Source organism: Mixophyes fleayi, chromosome 7, assembly GCF_038048845.1.
Source record: "Mixophyes fleayi isolate aMixFle1 chromosome 7, aMixFle1.hap1, whole genome shotgun sequence".
In the NCBI taxonomy this organism is placed as follows: domain Eukaryota; kingdom Metazoa; phylum Chordata; class Amphibia; order Anura; family Limnodynastidae; genus Mixophyes; species Mixophyes fleayi.
Window position 1 is genome coordinate 91,726,929 of NC_134408.1, and position 20,024 is coordinate 91,746,952.

General features: G+C 40.6%; 2 protein-coding genes across 3 annotated transcripts in view; one reads left to right on the plus strand and one right to left on the minus strand.

The window, feature by feature from the left end:
* VPS8 (VPS8 subunit of CORVET complex) overlaps positions 1–20,024 on the minus strand; it is a 361,642-nt gene that overhangs the window by 321,499 nt on the left and 20,119 nt on the right. The gene's annotated exons all lie outside the window — the stretch shown is intronic.
* On the plus strand, positions 2,055–6,394 carry C7H2orf69 (chromosome 7 C2orf69 homolog). 2 transcript variants are annotated; one of them, XM_075180092.1, is made up of 2 exons: positions 2,055–2,333; positions 4,942–6,394. In XM_075180092.1, the coding sequence occupies exons 1-2, from the start codon at positions 2,100–2,102 to the stop codon at positions 5,770–5,772; spliced, it is 1,065 nt and encodes a 354-aa protein (XP_075036193.1). In that variant the 5' UTR covers positions 2,055–2,099; the 3' UTR covers positions 5,773–6,394. The 2 variants fall into 2 exon arrangements, with proteins under 2 accessions (XP_075036193.1, XP_075036194.1); XM_075180093.1 differs by having other exon boundaries at positions 2,055–2,183.

Below are 20,024 nucleotides of genomic sequence, written 5' to 3' on the forward strand. Positions count from 1 at the left end.
TAGCCTATTCCTCTGGAAGCTAGAAGCACAATACTGACACAACACAGGAGTAAAATGATAAAGTACTTGATAGCAGCAGGTAATAATCGATAAATTTAATACAGGATTAGAGCACAGCAATAGTTCAGTTGTTAATAGCAGCAGGTAACACTATGCACATTTAATACATGATCAGAGCGCAGCAATAGATGAGGTCCAGTTATGGAACATATGTAATTCATCCATGCAAAAGGAGCGTGCAGATCAAGGCTCTCCTCTATGTGGTAATAGGACATTTTAAAAACTCCTAAATTTATTAGGTAGGGGTTTCTGTATTAGTGTTGGTAATGATAGGTCAATTGTCTTGCTAAAAAAAAATGCTTAAATTAAGTTGAACAGTTAAGTATTGAATTTGAAATATCTAGTCTCTTTAGATATTTGCAACTCCATCATGCCTTGCAAGTACAGTTCAATGTTCCTATGAAAGTCCATCATTTGGCACTGTCTTCTAATAAATTAGCCTCTGCTGTTACCCCTTTTTAGTCAACAAGTTGTCTGACAATGGCTTATTGTAAACACCTACTCTTTCAAATAAATTTCAGCAAATACAACTTTATATATTGCGTAGGGTTTATACAACTCTAAAAAGACTTAGTATATTTGTCCTAGGGACTGATACGTCTTTTCTAAATACACTGCAAGGGGTGCAAATTGTTGGCATCTATTCTGGGAATTTCCTATCTTTCAAAGATTTTGTACACCATCGCAGTGGTGGAACTACCATTGGTGCATTGTGACCCATGGAGATAACGGCAGATGCATATGGTCAGAACTAGCAATTTCCCTCCTGCCTGCTTCCTTGTACTGGGGTCTACAGTTTGCTAGTTCTGCCTCTGAATACTACACCAGTTTTGATTCTTTCTTTTTTCTTTTCCATGAGCACACAAGACTGGAGTGGATGTACATAGTGTAAGCAGGACAACCCAGAACTCTTGTATTGATGAGCATTTATGAATTATAGATCTGGTACGGCTCTTACTTACACATTTTGTTTTTCTGGAATATACTCCTTAAAATACTACACTATTATACGCTCTTGTGTCCTCCTTTTTTCCTCCCAGATTTTATATTAATTGGCTTTACCAGCTGAAGCTTTGAAGGAAGGATGCCTTCTTATATGGATGAAGTGTATTGGTGTGAATGAACATTTATTACTTATGCGCACAATTCTGAACTAAGTGCCACTGATTATTATTTTTGTTCCTATATATACGATTATATATATATATATATATATATATATATATATATATATATATATATATATATATATATATATATATAACCCTGTAATAGTAGAAAATGTGCACGACCAACAGACAATAATTCAATCATTTCAGGCAGGGTGCAGCAATAACTTCCACGTCAATGGATCATCAATGTAATAAAAACTAACAAGTTCCACAGGACACTTCTGGGTCTTGCTGGATTATACACTGGCTAAATCATAGCAAGATGTATCGGATATATATACATGCACACACATTTATAAATGCAACATTCCTAACAGGATGCAATACTTGTGCTCTTGCTATGATCTAGGTCGTGGTGGTGATTGCTGATAACTGATAGGTGTATAAGAATGTTTGAACTGAAGCAACATAGTCAAATTGGAGAAATTTTCCATTGTAGATTGCAAATTGAGATATATTGCCTTTGTTTCATTGCCATTTGAAAAGAGAAATATTTAAAAAGCATAAGATTTTCTACTTGATACCTAAGGTTAGGATATATTATGTAAGCTTCCATTACTTTCACTTTGAGTTACATTTTGGTTGCAGAGAATACAATAGATGGTAACAGTTAATTTAATATTGTGTAGTTGGCTAATACTGAAAGACAGGAACATTTCCAGGGACAAACTTCTAAAACGTAGACCTGTCCCTACAATAGGGACATTTGGCAGGCATTACATCCTATCGATTAAAATATTTGTAGAGTAGCCCGTTACCATGGTAACTGGACTACAAAACTCTGTGGTTCCGGCGCAATGATGTCATACGCAGTGACGTACGGACACCCAGTAATAGTGGAAAACGCTTCTTAGTTGTCGCAGCTTCATGCGCGGTTTACGTCTAGCCTTGAGCTCCGCTCGCCGTCTGTTCCTTCAGACTGTGGCCGGGGTGATGAGCATGTGTGCGGGGGTGAGTGCTGCACCGGACCCCCACCCAATGTTTCGGTTTCCAGCTGTGGCCGGGGCTGAGCCCACCAAGTGTAACGACATGTTGTTGTGCCCGCCTCGGGAGAAAGCTCAGAGGCCGCATCACGTCGTCTATTTCCCGGGAGACGTGCAGGCGAGTCTGATTGCTGATAATGATGGACCTTTGCGACACTAGCTGGAGTAGTGCTGTATCACAGCTATAAACTGAACCTAGTGCATGATGACAGCATCTGTGCTCCTGCACCTGACTCCTTCCCTGGTAGTGCAATGGGCAGGAATAGCATGACTGTGTATATGTCACAAGGAAGTAATACTCAGCTTATGCCTTTCTCGCATGTGTTCTAGCTGTAATCAATTGGGTTGAGTTAATTATGTGACGTTATATTTTTTAACCCCCTAACCACAGTCATCTCAAGTTATTGTAATTTTAAAAATTGTGTGAAAAGCAGAACAGAATAATAGTTGCTATAAAAATAATGTTATATGCAGGTGAAAGGATCATGGCAAGTAATGTATACAGGACAATTAAATACAGTTGCCCCCACAATAATTATGTCTGTAAACTGATTGACCAAATATTCAGCGCACACATATATATGAGCGAGCCCTATCTAAAAAGGGAAGAACACTAATAGTATTATTTCATTTAGGCTGTATGTAGGGGACACTCAGAATATATAGACATCCTTTCCATGCACTTTTTCTTAAAAAATAAATTCTATGTATGTGTTTTTTAAATAACACATCTGTATGGGCCTTTAAGCTTAGCAGGAAGGTTAGTAGATTTTAAAATGCACCTGCTGTCTTCTCAAAGTGGAGGTGGACAATTTAGGACCTACAATAATATTCATGAAAATGTAGTTTTGGGTCACTAGAATTCAGTGATGTCAATAGATTTCTAGTGAATTGATGGATTACAATGTCAATAATATTAATCCACCCTGCAGAATAACTGCCTTCTCTGTGTGTCGGCTGTATGTTTAACTCTCGACACCCAGAAATGTGACACAAAATATTGTGCAGGGTACTAATGGGTCAAATGTGTTGGCAGACACAAATTTTATAGACATAAGTGAGTGTTGAAACTATTGCTTGCCTTCAAACAACTCATAAAAGTACATATCAACAATATTGGTACTGGATTTTAGTGAACCACTAAACTTAAAATACAAATTGGCTTACATTAAATAACTAGTAGTAACATTTATATATATATCTATAATATAAATGTCTAGTGGCGTGTGTTAGTCTGTCTGTGTGTGTGTGTGGAAAAAATAAAACCAAGCTGCAGCGCCACCTGCTGGGCGGAGTTATACACTGATCTACTAAATTCTTAGTGTGTGTGGAAAAAAAATTCAGAAAGGGCTGAAATTTGGTATACTAAGATGTTTTTAATTTGTTAATTTAATTTGTTAATTGTTAAAAGGGTTTATAAAGATTTAAAAAAAATATATATATATTTCTTGAAGGAGAAGTGACAGTTGGGAGTGGTTGGTTGCCGGGGGTGACAGTGGGGAGTGGTTGGTGGTTGAGGCCTGGGCTATGGCCCAAATGCATGACAAGAACCTTTTTAACACCTTAAGTAGCTTGATTTGACTAGAATGCATGAGTATCATGCACGGGTTAACTTGTGTGTGTGTATGTGTATGTGTGTGTATATATATATATATATATATATATATATGTATATATGTAAATGTTGTAGGAGCTGACTACATTGTAGATAAAGTTGTATATGTGCGAGAGTTTTTTCTATATAAAGCACACTTACTGTTAGTAATCCCATTTAATGACATGTCCGTTCTTCTTTTAGCCACCTTTCGTCGAAAATGAATAATAATGGAGAACAATAGCTACTCAAAAATGGGTCTTATTTAGAGTTCGCTGCAAATCCAGCTTAAGGGTGCAGATTTACACCTGGACAAACCATTTTTTTCCAAAATAATTTGTTAAATTTTTGAAGCCCAAAACATCAATGATCCATCCATAGAATTGGATTTCTGTGTGGTGTGAGGAACCTATGTGTGAAATTTGTGTATTTTTATCTCCCCTCTGAAGAGTATAGTAAGATAAAGAAGAAGCTAGAAATTAATGGGAGGTCTGTCTACCAAAGGTTGGTGGGAGTATCAAATTGTGTGTTGGAAACTTTTCTGGATGGCATAATGTACTTGCAATTATACTTTTTTTATTTCCTTTATGTGCAGGAAGAATTCTGCCTGCCTTTGCATATAGCACATAAATATTGGTAAGGTTCATTTTAACACTGCAATTTAGAGTTGAGCAAGGATGCAGTCCCCCTCCCACATCTAAGACTGAGCTTATATTTTAAACCCCATCTCTCCCACAAAGCAACATGATTTTGTCAAGGTGCACAATTACACCTTCTTGCTGGATTTATGCTTAACTCTAAATAAGCCTCACTATGTCCGACATCGCAAGTTCTGTCAACATTTAAATAGTTATCAGTCGCTCTTTTATATAAGACAACTTGTATTTAGGTTTAGTGGTCTATTGAGAAGAATTCATGAGTAGATTAGTATATTATATGTTTAAATATGGACAAGAATTTAACATTTCTCTTACTATAGTAATCATGACTAAACTCATTAATCAGGTACTATTTAGGAAATCATATTGCAAAGTTATTTAATATATCCCAAAAACTTTCATTTAAATTTGCATGTACTACATAAAGCAAAATGTCTTTTCTTATGTTTGTTTATGGTTTGTTGTGGTTCCAGAATTATCGAGATCTTATGGCAAGTCACTCAGAGAATTTCCGCTGGAAACAGTGGAGCCTAGAAGATATTGCTGCAATTCTTTCTCAACGATTTCCTTCCAGTTATGTGTGGATTGTAAAACCTTCCCGTATGCATTTGCACAAGTTCAGCTGCTACGACAATTTTGTGGAGAGTAACATGTTTGGAGCACCAAAACACAGCGTGGATCTGGAAGCTTTTAGGCAACTTCATTCCTTACTTGTAAATGCTTCCACTGTGGCACAAAATGTGCTGATCTCTCAAAGTAGTGAGTATGGTGCTAACAGAGACTATAACCCTTCTGTGGGCCATTTGGAGTCCATGTATTCCACAAATGGCTGCCATTCAGAAGAAGAAAGTATTGTTCATTGCACAAAAAACTCAGCAGTTGATCTTGGTTCACCATCTGTAAAGGGTTCCTTGTCATTTACTCTGATTGGATTCAGCAAAGGATGCGTTGTATTAAATCAGCTACTTCATGAAATGCAAGAAGCAAAAAAAGATAAAGATATCAATTCTTTTGTGGGCAACATAGAATCAATGTATTGGCTGGATGGGGGACATTCTGGCGGTAGCAACACATGGATAACGTGCCCGGAAATTATAAAAGTGTTTGCTCAGATGCATATTATAGTCCATACTCATGTTACTCCTTACCAAGTCAGTGACTCAATGAGATCCTGGATTGGGGAGGAGCACAGACAATTTGTAGAGCTTCTAAAAGGGTATAATGTAGTGGTGGATAACCATTTACATTTTGCCTATAAAGTACCTTCTTTGGATAACCACTTCAGAGTTCATGAAGTTTTCTGATCTTCACTTTAAGGAATGAACTACAAATACCGGTGTGCTTCCAGAGATTCAATATTGAATCTTCAGTTAAATTTAACTGGTTTGCATAATTGCAAGATGTACTCATTACAAGCACTGATCATTCTATGCACATGTCAAATTAAGCTATGCCAGCATACTGCATACAGTATGAATGTTTCTTTGAACTCACCTTGGACATATGGAGTTCTTGGCAAGGTCTGTAAGTGTAGGACATAATCCACCCTAGTTTTGCAGACGTGCATCATCAAACAAAATGTATTAAATGTGGTTATGGGAACACACGCTAGGTTGCAAAGCGTCAATTGCTGGTCTTACATTGTGTTAAATTGTAGTTCTTGTTTCATGTCTGTGTTATAGTTCACATTGTTATAAACAACAGCATGAGAGGCAATGTTAATAAACTATTTTATTAGCAATACCTCTGGGGCTGCTGTTTCTTTAATTTTCTGTAATTTGGTGACCATGTACAGTTCCAGACAACATCTCACACATCTGTAACTACTATGCAAGTGTGTTGTACAGCATTGCTGCTATAGTTTTCATTCTCATCTATTCAGTTCTTGGAATTGTCTTTAGTGACATTCTTACATCAAAGGGGTAGTATGAACCTGCATATGACATATGAGACAATATAAGTTTTGCTCTCCTCAGAAGTCCATGAATGCCAATCTGTAGAATATAGGCAAGATCACTGCCATAACAGTATATCCTTAATAAAAGTGGGCTACTTGAGTCCACTGTGTGTTTTGTCAGACTTTCAGCATATAGTGGTATTTTACAGATACATAACTATCTTCCACCATTGCTGTTTTCTCTAGTCAGGACACTGGGAAATTACAACCCAACTGAATGTATTACTTGCTTGTTTTAGGGTCCACCAAATATTGTAGTACATGAAATTCTTCTATATTGGTAATGTATTAACAAATGAGAGCAGAAGCACAGTAAAAAAAATCCTAGTTACCACAGAGAGCCTGCTCAGTTAATCCATCAGCTAGTTTACATCCAGCACGGGGTGACCAGGTTGGTGAGGTCAGAGGTCTAACATTAACCTAATCATGGATTCTGGCATTTCTGATAAATATTCTGCTCAAATTAGAAAACTTTTTTTTAATTTTATCTATTGTTCTGTTGTATTGACTGTACATGTTAAGGTCTTCAGATATATTTTTGTCTAAATAAACCTTTGTCTGTATGACATCTTAGTCTAATCCTTAAGTTCCCCCAACTAGTGTTGCTGAAGTTGGATATTTCTAAGCCTGTACCCAAACTATGGGAGCCTTTCTGCCCTGCGCTGAACATGCTGCAAATGTCATACAGTCGTCAAACAAACTTGCAGGAACAATTCACTAAATATTATGTTGATTAAAACAATCAACTGACCAAAAGTTAAGACACAAAGGGGCTAATACAGAGTTTGCAGCAAAATGGGAGTAAATTAGAATGGAAAATGCGTCTATTTCTGCACGCATCAGAACTTGAGAAGCATCTGTGCCTAGTTTACAAGAAGTCATCATCATTAGCAGGTGCAAAAGATATTATTACAGGCATATATGTTTTGGCAGGTCTGCATGAGCCATATTTGCGTAAATATGCCCATACTGTACTTAGCCAACATTAGAGCACCCCTTCTTTTCCCTGTTCTGCCTCTCCAGGCACAGACAGGCATATGTGGCAGAATCGCACAAGGTTGAACATGCTTGTGCCCACTTTCTGTCCCAAGTGCAGAGCGATTTCACGCAAGATACTCTGCAATCTGGCCTCACATGCAGATTGAACCTTCCACATACCCGAACATTCGTGTTGAAAAAGAGGATTTTTACTCACCGTAAAATCAATTTCTCTTACTACACTGGGGGACACTGCGTTACATTGGGGTATAGTAGGTGGGACTGGAGTTAGGCACTTATAAACTTGTTTGTTTCCCTGACTCCTCCCCCACTATGCCCCTCCTCTGTAGCTGACTTCAGTTTTGTATAACTAAGCCAGGAAGAGAGAAAAAGCAATTCAGAAAGCAACACCAAAGACAGCACTACTTTCAGAGCAAGGGAGGGCACGTAGTGTCCTCCAGTGTAGTAAGAGAAATAAATTTTACGGTGAGTAAAAATCCTCTTTTCTCTATCCTACCACTGGGGGACACTGCGTTACCTTGGGGAGCTACCAAAGCTGTGTCCAAGGGCGGGAATGCTCTGGAACAGCTGTGCGCAATGTTTTATGTCCAAAACCCTGCATTTGTGAATGCGAAGGCATGCAACAAAGAAAACAATATGCAGCAGAAACAGACACTGCCACTCTGTACAACTGCGACAATGAATGACGCTGTTGTGGCGTACAAAAAGCTGCAACCCTCCTGGAAAGTGCACTGTAAAAGTCACTGGAACCTGCAGAGGGGTGCAGACAGAATGTTGGTTGTGATGCAATGGCAAGAGACCACCTGGATTCTGCCCCGCCTCCTACGCTCTTTAGCGCTAAAGAGGCTAAAAGGACATTAAATTCCTAAACAGGAACTGTGCGAACAAGAGCACAAACTATCTCCCGTCGGAGAAACGTTGCACAAAAAGAGACACATGAATGATCAACTGCAATACCTATGTCAGTGGAATGCAGGCACTAATCGTCATAACCAATAATGTCTCGTACAACGCGCCACTAATTTTCTGGTAAAGAAAATGAGGAAGAGCCATACACACTCTCGCCCCGGATCCCCTACGAGATGTGACATCCAAGGGAGCAGCCTGCATTGAGATAACAACTCAATCCACTCAGTGATATCCAAAGGATCACCATATACACTGATGCAACAGCTTAAGCCACTCAGCGATATCTAAGGGAGCACTGATACAGTGCTTAAACCGTTCAGAGATAAACAAGGGAGCACTCATTCCATGAGCTAAACGGCTTAACTAACAGCAATATCTGAGGGAGCACTCATATAGAGAGCTAACAACATAAGCCCGACATATATACCAGGAAGCACTCATACCATGAGCTAACAGCTTAACTAATTCAGAGAGTCACCAGAGGCCAAAGCAAGCCCCCCTGATGACGAGAACTAGACTCCCTGGAAATTTAAAACCAACCAAAGGTGGGCTGAGCATAAAGAAACCGCTTAAGCAAAACAACCTTCCGCTGAGCTAGACAGAGAGCCACGGAAGCTGCAGACTGTAAGAAGTAGGGCAGAGACCCAATTGAAGCCAGCTGGTAAAGAAAACCTTTTAAAGATTCCTGAGTGGGACGTGTGAAATTCTAGGAATTTACACCAATCGAATATAGTTTCTAGCCCAAAGAAAACAGCTGATGAAGAAGCTCTACGGCTGAATTGAAGGTAGCAACCATCTCCCTACAAGGATTCTCTAGCCGAAAAGGTTGGCCATCCGACGCCACAGCGTCAACCCAGATGATGAAAACAAAAAGAGCCGAACTACGAGATGAGGCCGCTCTGGAACCGGGAAAAGAGGGACGACAACACTAGTCCCCTAAACCAGTAGAACACTACTTTGCGAGACACGCGGCGGACCACCAGACTAGCTGGGATGCGCCCCCTCCTAGAAACTCTTGAACCCCCACGAGGAAATTGGACCTGTGAATCACCTGTACACCCCCTAAGTTCTAGGGAGACCCGACTTGGCTATGGACAAATCCACCTGAGGGTCATTAGATTGAGAGCCGATAGAGAAAACAGGTTAACATGTGAAAAGAACCTGGGCTCCCTCTCGGAGAGCCCTATAACCTAACCAGGAGAGCACAAATGACCCACTCTACCTGTTAAAGGATTGATTGCTAAGGCATTCGGCCCTCAATAATAATAATAAGTTGGTCTAGCTTGGCCCATAGTATGGCACAAGGAACACCCCTCCGACCATACACAGGTCGACCCTTATCCTGCATTTGGATACGGGAATTGCATAAGTGCTACAAATATGCAACAGCCCTGCATTTTGAGACCGAATCTCTACAGGTTTTATGCCCCTTTGTACAAGAACAACAACTGACCCACTAATAAAAACAATGTGACTAAGCACCACCCGAAAGGTAAACTAGTGAATCAGGGCAGAGGGGTGCTATGCACATCCAAAACAAGGAAAGCAGCCTCCCTTGATGAAAATCTCCCAGTTGAGACATGGGAGATGTTACAAATAAGGAGAGCCAAAGATACAAGTAGAAACTTGGTATCCTATTTTGCAAAACAGAAACTCCTGTTACTGAAGGGAAATTCTCCCAGGAGCATTTAGTAACTGTAGAAGAGAGATGAGCGTGTTCTTTGGTAGGAAGATACTGAAAACTTCAATCTAGAAGATAAGGCAAAAGCCAACGCTTCTAGTATGGTAGAATAAGCGAAGAGCTGGGAAGGCTCAAAGTGACCATCTGAGAACCCAATAATGCAGCCCTGCTGCTTGCTGAGAAGCTGCAAGTATAATATTCTGGCTGAAAACATCTAGCTGTAAGCTAAGCGTTGGATGTAATAAATAACTTCCACCTCCGGGGAGTGTCCCCAGACTTATGAATGTTTACCTGACTGCCACTGTACATAACTATAACCACCCTTGTAAGGCTAAGCCTGACTCGGGATGTGGCACCCTGACCTCAGATCAACAGAGAGGATCAACGGATGGAACACGTAAACATCATGGCCTGGTGTCGCTGACATAAAAAAAAAAAAAAGAAAGCACACCTACCGCCAGAAGCCTTTGGATACTCATTTGTAATAGTGCAAATTGAGAGTTCCGATATTGGAACGTAGTCCTGTAAGCATGTGGCTAACTATTGGTATCATAGCTGAATAGCTGTATGCCTACCAGCTATGATGCTGCTGGGTGAATACAAACCACCCCATTAACCCTTAATGTGAATAAAGGCTAGAGCACTTCTTCTGTCCGAAAGCCACTAGATTAAATCCTTTATCAGCCCCTGCTCTGTGTAGGACTTCGTTGTCTGCTCCCGCCAGGGACAGCAGAATAAGAGAACTGAAGAGCCACAGGATTGTCACCAACAGGGATTACTTCCCTTATAGTGACTCTGGAGAGTTAGGGGAGGTGAAAATATAGCCAGTCTATTACTGTTTACCTGGTCTTTGACAAAAGACAGATACCGAGTTTAAGATATGAGGAAAAACATTTTCCGAACTCGGGTGGCACTAAGGCTTAGGTTGAAAATTGAAAACCAAGTATAGACTGTTGTCTTGCAAATGCGAAAACTGTGTACAGTTTAATCTGGGATTATCCACCTCGTGAGTGTAATCAGCAAGAATATTCCTCTTGATAGTAAAACAAGATGGAGATAGACATCCTCTGGTGAGGAATGAACTACATCCTTTTTCTGACTGTGGTAACAGTCAAAGATAAAATCCTCTCTATCTATGGAAGATGGTGAACAAAAGCATCTACGTGCGGATGGTTTTATACCTGAACAGCGTAATGCCGCTTCTGTGTTAGCGGACAGATATAAGCTGTGTGGGTGCTTAACCAGCACAGTGTAAACGTGTAGAAGCATGAAAAAGGGTATACTCGCGTACCATTTTGAACTTAAAAATCACCTAAATGTGTTCAGCCACCAGAAGCGACAGTGATTTAGACCAGACCTGTTTCTGCAAAACAGCTGACACCGAAATGGGAGCACCCTGTTTGTAGACCCTAGCGTCGCAGTCTGTGCCGAGGTATTCGGGCTAGGCTGTGGAAAAGATAATTTAAAAAATTACATTTCGCACATATATAATGTCACTCCTGTTTCCCGGTTAATCCATTAGAAAACATAAGGAAATGGTAGGCAAAGTAACAGGAAATAAGATTGTCTAACAATTATTTTGAAGACACATATAGATATATATAAATACATATATATACATTTTTGAGTATGCCAACCAGCAAGTATTCTACTCCTGGAAGACTCACCTATTGTAATCTGATACAACAGCAAGAAAAAAGACACAGAATAAATCTGTTCTATCTTTTGAACAGGTAATAAATAAATATATATATATATATATATATATATATATATATATATATATATATATATATATATATATGCTATTAGGGAGACAGAACCCGCAACACCATGTATTCAAAACACTGTATATATCAGATGAGCCACAGCTCCCGATGTACACATACATATATACATTTATGCACACATATACACATTGCAATACAGACCACCCAGGCTACCACGGGATAACACTATATTATTTTTGTGCCACATAAATATAAAACAGCGTGTTTATTACCCCTTAGGTAATTCCTGAGACATACCGCATATTTGGAAAACTGTATAAAAGTTAACCACAATACTTGGGAACACAGGCTTTACGAAGCAAAAGGAATTGTATATATACGAAACTTATGGAAAAAGTCCATCCCCAGTCAACATATGGAATATTATACAGATATGTATTCCCATATCAATGTATATCTGCCTGAAAAGCAAAATATGTCACAGGAGAATAGGAAACTACCATATTGTCTAATAGGTAATCCTATGATATATACAGCAGTCACAGGATCCTGAAAGAAAGGTCCTGACTGTGTGGCAAACAGGCTGACAATCATTTAAAAAATAGAATTAAAAACGATACAACATTACCCGGTGAAGAGAGACAGAGTCGGGAACAGCATGCACTTGCTGTGTGCGCTCCGGAGCCAAGATGGCCACCATTCGCGCCATTGGGGAGAGAGAGGGGGAGGTGTACTCCCCTCCCTTAACATGGCCGCCTCTGCTCACCGCCGCTCAGCCCATATACAGAATATGGCTGCAGTCGGGGAAAGTGAGAACTGCCGCGCTGCCATGCCCAGGGTGCGTGCGGTCTCACTGACAAATGTAATCTCCTCCAGAGAGAGCGATTCTTGTCCTTCTCCCCCGCTGCTCATTGTTTAGGGGCGGAGGAGGGGGAAGGAGGCTGCCGGCAAGTCTGCGGGCGGAGAGGAGAGGCAGAGACACCTTCGCTCCCGCCCGCCTGTTTAAACATGGCCGCGGCCGTCTATAAGGCCGAATTTAATAAATACATGCCCCAAATTAAGCTGCCTTTAAAGGCATACTTGTAAATAAAACATGGCCCCTTTGCTTGTTCTTTCTAGGGGTAGACTGCCGGCAGAGGTGCGAGGGAAGCGTGCTGAAGAGCTGCTTACTTGTGCTGGAACTCAGAGTGAAGGAATCCCGGGACTATTCACTCCTCTGGGTCTTGGCATGGAGTACAGCGCTGCACCTGAAAAGGAACAAAAATAAAAACAGGAAAACCTAATGCTAAACTAAGTATAGGCAGGAGCCTATACAGAAGTGACCTTTCTCCAGAAGGCACTTACAACAACTGAAGTCAGCTACAGAGGAGGGGCATAGTGGGGGAGGAGTCAGGGAAACAAACAAGTTTATAGGTGCCTAACTCCAGTCCCACCTACTATATCCCAATGTAACGCAGTGTCCCCCAGTGGTAGGATAGAGAAATATAAATTACCTTCTTACAGGTGAGAGTTAAATGTATGTTCATATTGCCCTGCTGGTGGTCATTTCTTATCCAAGTCACTCTGTTTACAACCGAACCAAAATGATTGTGATGTAACTGCATGTGTGTGGAATGTTTTCCAGTATTGATTAAACTACAATAATGTTTTCAGTATTTACTGGATTTTTAATGGGTATTTTACCTTATAGTGCACACTAAACCACTTTTCTTCTTTCATGAAACCTAGCTGTATGTATTGGGTTTGATTCTGGCTTTGTGCTAGCAGCTGAACTCAAGTCTTTGTTGTGTGCGATATTAGATTGAGTGTGTTCTGAAAGTGCTGTGTATAGTGTATTTTTGGGATTAAGTGAATATTAAGACTGTTAAAATAGATGTCATTAATGTGGGTAGATAAAAACATTCTGAGGCTTTTGTTGTATGCATGCATTGACTCTTCAAAGATCTGCATTTTCAGATTTTTTTTTTTAAACCATTTCGGGGAAGGTATAAATTAAGTTAGTATTCCACTTGTTTTTGTTTAAACATAGAATAGTCTCCAGTTTGTACTGTAGCTTTTATTGCTTTGGCACTTTTCACTACACTGCAAATACTATTGCTAATTTACATAGTTATAAAATTGGGGGACAAAATCTGCCAAGTTCATCTAATTTGTAGTATATGTTCTGTTATATAATTATGTATTGATCCAGAAGAAGGCAAAACAAAAGTATTTGCTGTATCTTCCCACACCCTGTTCTGAATGAACCGTAAATAGGTAAAAAGCATTACAGGGATGGTGGTTTCCGAACTTACCTGGAGTGCTTTGATAGAACAGGGGCTCTTGGAGCAATTTGACAATGCTGAAAATACCTGAATAAAAAATGGTAAATTGATTATCCTGTTCAGGGCCAGATTAAGGGCCACATGGGCCTGGGGCTGAAAATTATAAAGGACCTGTTGTGAGAAGTGCCGTCCCACCGGAGGTGTGGCCAGTGATGTGTGGGTGTGTCCAGATGTTTGTGGGCATGGCCAGCACCATGGAAGGCATAGCTTCATAGATAAAGAGTGCAACACTAACCTCGTACACACAGCATGTATGTAAAGTGAAGAGTGGAAATACATCCCAGCTGTTCCTCCTGCTGGGACAAGCTCTTGGCTAATCAAGATCGTCCCCTAAAATCAGGACTATCCTGATGGAATCGGGATAGTTGAGAGGTAAAGGTATGTTATTGACCATTGAAGACAAAAAATACAATGGTTGATTATTTTTATTTATAAAAGGAAGGGAATTAACAAGGGGGGATACAGGGGCAAACCCCTTCATAGAGGCTGGGGGGTGGGGGGGGGGTTGTTCATTGAGTATTACAACAAATATAAATCCACACATTCTGGAGAGAAAAGACACAGCAAAACAAAAAAATATTGCAGTACACATCACAGAAACATAGAACGTCCAATAGATGTCGTCGGGGGAACCACTAATCCTCCTAGAGGCAATCAGGTAAAGCCAGGAGGGGGTGGGAGGGAGAGGAGGAAGATGACCCTCTATTTGCACCCGCTCCATCTGTAACGTATACATGCCACTTGAACTACTTCATGATAGGGGCAGAAATGGAGGATGGAATGTCTATCTCCATTTCAAAGCTGTATTGTATTTTAGAAATAATTCGAGCCAATGGCCAAGTCAATCACCTGACCTGAATCCGATTGAGCATGCATTTCACTTGATGAAGGGAAAATGCCCCAAGAACAAGCAGGAACTGAAGACATTTGCAGTAGAGGCCTGGCAGAGCATCACCAGGGATGAAACCCAGCGTCTGGTGATGACTATGCATTTCCAGACTTCAGGCTGTAATTGACTGCAAAGGATTTGCAACAAAGTATTCAAAAGTGAAAGTTTGATGTAGGATTGTTTAGTTTGTCCCATTACTTTTGGTCCCTTAAAAAGTAGGAGGCACATATAGAAACCGTTGTAATTTCTACACTGTTCACCTGATTTGGATGTAAATACCCTCAAATTAAAGCTGAAAGTCTACAGTTAAAGCACATCTTGTTAGTTTCATTCCATTGTGGTGGTGTATAGAGCCCAAAATATGAGAATTGTGTCGATGTCCCAATATTTATGGACTTGACTTTATATAGTCCTTAATAAGATATGACAGGAGAGAAGGCTAAAGTTTATGATTAATTTATTGATCGATTCTGATGAAGACAGTGATGTTCCTGCCTGCTTTCAGATATGCCATATATGTATTATTAGTTGGTACGCGGCCATCTATTGACTACCCATTTACACATGTGGTGTTAATGGTTTCACACTATGTTTCAACGCTTCTGTTTTATGTTTTCATTCTTAGGTTGTGCATCTGCAAATAGGTGCCATTAGACATGACGCTGCCTACTGTTTGTGTGGTATATTTTATCTTCTAGCACAATTTATTTCACTAAGCGCCTTTTGGTCTATTCACTTTTGTTTTGAATGTATGTACTTGCCTGTAGTTTTACAAAGCTGATCCTTATTTTCTACCCAATTAAAAACATTTAGAGAACATTTCATTACACTTGGTATCAAATTATGATAACAAAAGAGGCAATATTTAAATTTTATGTATGAGTCTTGGAAAGATTATCATATTAATCACTGCTATTCTTCTCAAATAGGAAAGGTTTAGATATTTCCATTTTAACATCAATAACTAGAAATAATTTAATATACAGAACTGCAGGAGCGTATAGGTACTTCTATACGTAAATCTATATTTGTTTTTTAATGTGAATTTCTTAGAGATTGTAAGGCATTCCCTTATACATGAAAATAAGCAGCCTTTTCAGTTGGTACAATTCCAGTTTTAACCCAATTAATTTTATAACCTGAAAATGAACCATCATTTTCAATAATATGTGAATATAGAAACCTCAGGGTTTTACACAAATAGCAGCATAACAGCTGCCTAAAGAGCTAGTTTTATTGTCTGTTGCTATGCAAAAGAACAAATATTTCATCATGGGGCTACAACTGGTGGTTTCAACACTACAGCAAAAAGAAGGGGAGATTGGGCACCCTCGTCTTGTTCTTTCTACAAGCCATTTGTCAGAACTCTAATTTTAGGGGTGTTATAAACAGTGTGCAAATAATCTGCTCCACTTTTCCTTTTAAGAAGTTTTGATGAATCTACCAGGTAGGCTCTGATAACTAGTTTTGCTCAAAATATTGGATTTAGGGTTTCTTTGCCATGTGAACCATGTTTGATCATTATTACTAATATATTGTAGAATGAATTTTGAATGTCCAGCAGATTATTTTGATAAACAGATGCAGTGCATCCAGAAAGTATTCACAATGCTTCACTTTTTCCACATTTTGTTGTCACAGCTTTATTCCAAATGGAATAAATTCCTTTTTCCCCTCAAAATGCTACACACAATACCCCATAATGACAATGTGGGAAAAGGTTTTTTGAGATTTTAGTAAATTTATTAAAAATAAAAAAGTACGAAATCACATGTACATAAGTATTCACAGCCTTTGCCATGAAGCTCAAAATTGAGCTCAGGTGCATCCTGTTTCCACTGATCATCTTTGAGATGTTCCTACAGCTTAATTGGAGTCCACCTGTGGTAAATTCAGTTGATTGGACATGATTTGCAAAGGCACACACCTATATAAGTGCATGTCAGAGCACATACCAAGCATGAAGTCAAAGGAATTGTCTGTAGACATCTGAGACAGGATTGTCTCTAGGCACAAATCTGGGCAAGGGTACAGAAAAATATCTGCTTCTTTGAAGGTCCCAATGAGCACAGTGGCCTCCATCATTCGTAAATGGAAAAAGTTTGGAACCACCAGGACTCTTCCTAGCTCTGGCCGGCAGTCTAAACTGAGCTATCAGGGGTGAAGGGCCCTAGTCAGGGAGGTGACCAAGAACCCAATGGTCACTCTGTCAGAGCTACAGCATTACTCTGTGGAGAGAGGAGAACCTTCCAGAAGGACAACCATCTCTGCAGCATCCAACAATCAGGCCTGTATGGTATAGTGGCTAGACGGAAGCCACTCCTTTGTAAAAAGCACATGGCAGGCCGACTGAAGTTTGCCAAAATGCACCTGAAGGACTCTCAGACCATGAGAAACAAAATTCTCTGGTGTGATTAGACAAAGATTGAACTCTTTGGTGTGAATGCCAGGCGTCATGTTTGAAGGAAACCAGGCACTGCTCATCACCAGGCCAATAGCATCCCTACAGTGAAGCATGGTGGCAGCATCATGCTGTGGGGATGTATTTCAGCGGCAGGAACTGGGAAAGTAGTGAGGATAGAGGGAAAGATGAATGCAGCAATGTACAGAGACATCCTGCATGAAAACCTGCTCCAGAGCGCTCTTGACCTAAGACTGGGGCGATTGTTCATCTTTCAGCAGGACAACGACCCTAAGCGAACAGCCAAGATATCAAAGGAGTGGCTTCAGGACAACTCTGTGAATGTCCTTGAGTGGCCCAGACTTGAATCCGATTAAACATCTCTGGAGAGATTTGGTAATCCAATCCATGAAGCTCCCGACTAACAGTTTTTGTGCATCCAGAGGCAGTTTGGAACACAGAAGCGAGTGTTCCAACAGAGGACATATTTTACGAGTTACTGGATTTCAGCACTTTTCGCTCCCATTCTGTGAGCTTGTGTGACCTAGCACTTCAGTGCTGAGCTGTTGCTCCTAGATGTTTCTACTTCACAATAACAACACTAGCCGTTGATCAGGGTAGCTCTAGTAGGACAGAAATTTGACGAACTGACTTGCTGGAAAGGTGGCATCCTAAGAAAGTGTCACGTTGAATTCATTGAGCTCTAGAGTACAACCAGTTCTACTGCTAATATTTGACTATAAAGATTGCATTTCTGTATACTTGATTTTATGTTAGTAATCAGTGTGGATGAAAATAAGATTTTTACTCACCGTAAAATCCATTTCTCTGACTCCATTGGGGACACTGCGAGACATTGGGGTAGAGTAGTGGGCTCAGGAGTCTTGTCACTTTAACTTGTTAAGTCTGTGCACTCCTCCTCTACTTAACTCCCCCTCTGAGAGAGATCCTCAGTTTTGAATAACCAAGAGTGAACGTAAAGGAGGTAATATAACCTGGACAGGTCTTAAATTATAAAGAACCATAACCAAAGTTTTCACACACAGAACTATATACAGAGCAAGGGAGGGTGCGCAGTGTCCCCCAATGGAGTCAGAGAAATGGATTTTACGGTGAGTAAAAATCTTATTTTCTCTTTCCTGCCATTGGGGGACACTGCGAGACATTGGGGATATACCAAAGCTTCCTCAAGGGTGGAAATGCTCTGGACCAGCTGCACGCATAACCCTGCGACCAAAGCTTGCATCAGCCGCCGCAAAGCCTTGAAGTCTATAAAATTTAGAGAAAGTGTGGACGGAAGACCAAGTCGCCGCTCTACACAACTGCTCCGCAGACGTCCCGTGCCTGGCCGCCCAGGAGGCACCTACTGCCCTAGTAGAATGCGCCTTCAAATTTCCTGGAACGGACAGAGAAGCTGCAACGTAAGCTTCTCGAAATGTGGACGTGATCCACCTGGCAATTGACTGCTTTGAAGCAGGCCAACCCCTCTTGTTTGCATCATATAAAACAAAAAGATCTCTGGTCTTTCTGACCTGAGATGTACGGTCTACATAAGCCTGTAGAGCTCGTACCACATCCAAGTACTGCATAGACCCTTCTGAAGAATCCTTTTTTGACTTGAACACAGGTACAACAATTTCCTGATTAAGGTGAAACCTGGAAACCACCTTAGGAACGAAAGATGGTTTAGTACGAAGGACCGCCCTATCAGCGTGGAAAATAAGAAAAGGAGGGTCACAGCCAAGAACTCCAAGCTCAGACACTCTGCGAGCAGAAGCTATCGCCAACAAAAACACTGTCTTCCACGTAAGATACCTTAAGTCTATTGACCCCACAGGTTCAAATGGAGGCTTAGAAAGAGCGCGAAGAACCAAATTGAGGTCCCAGGGCTCGACAGGATGGCAAAATGGAGGTTGCATATGTAACACCCCTTGCAAGAAAATCTTAATGTCAGAATAACTTGCAATCTTTTTCTGAAAGTAAACAGAAAGGGCCGATATCTGGCCTTTGAGAGAGCCCAGACGAAGACCCCTCTGAACCCCATCCTGTAGAAAATCCAACACACGAGAAAGCTTAAATTTAGAGGAATGGAATCTTTTAGACTCACACCACAAAATATATGTCTTCCACACTCTATAATATATAGAGGACGAAGAAGGCTTTCTGGCCTTAATCATGGTAGTTATAACCTCTTGAGAGAAACCCTTTGCTTTAAGTATTAGGGTTTCAGTAGCCAGGCCCTCAAAGCCAGCTGATCTAAACCCTGGAAAAGGAATGGACCCTGGACCAGAAGATCTGCCCGCATGGGAAGCCGGAATGGAGGAGCCCCTGCTTATAATAGCAGATCTGAGAACCACGCTCTGCATGGCCAAAATGGAGCTATTAGAATAGCGGGAACATTCTCCCTCTTCAACTTCTTTAGAACCCGGGCAATCATAGGTATTGGAGGAAAAAGATACACCATCTGATATGGCCATGGAGCTGACATGGCATCTATTATTTCCGCCCCTGGGTCTCGAGCTCTTGCGCCGTAGCGTGGAACCTGATGGTTCAGCCTGGACGCCATCAGATCTATGTCCGGGCAGCCCCAACAGTCCACCAGAAGGTAGAAGATCTGACTGTTCAAAGCCCATTCTCCGGGATGAAGTGAGTGTCTGCTGAGGAAG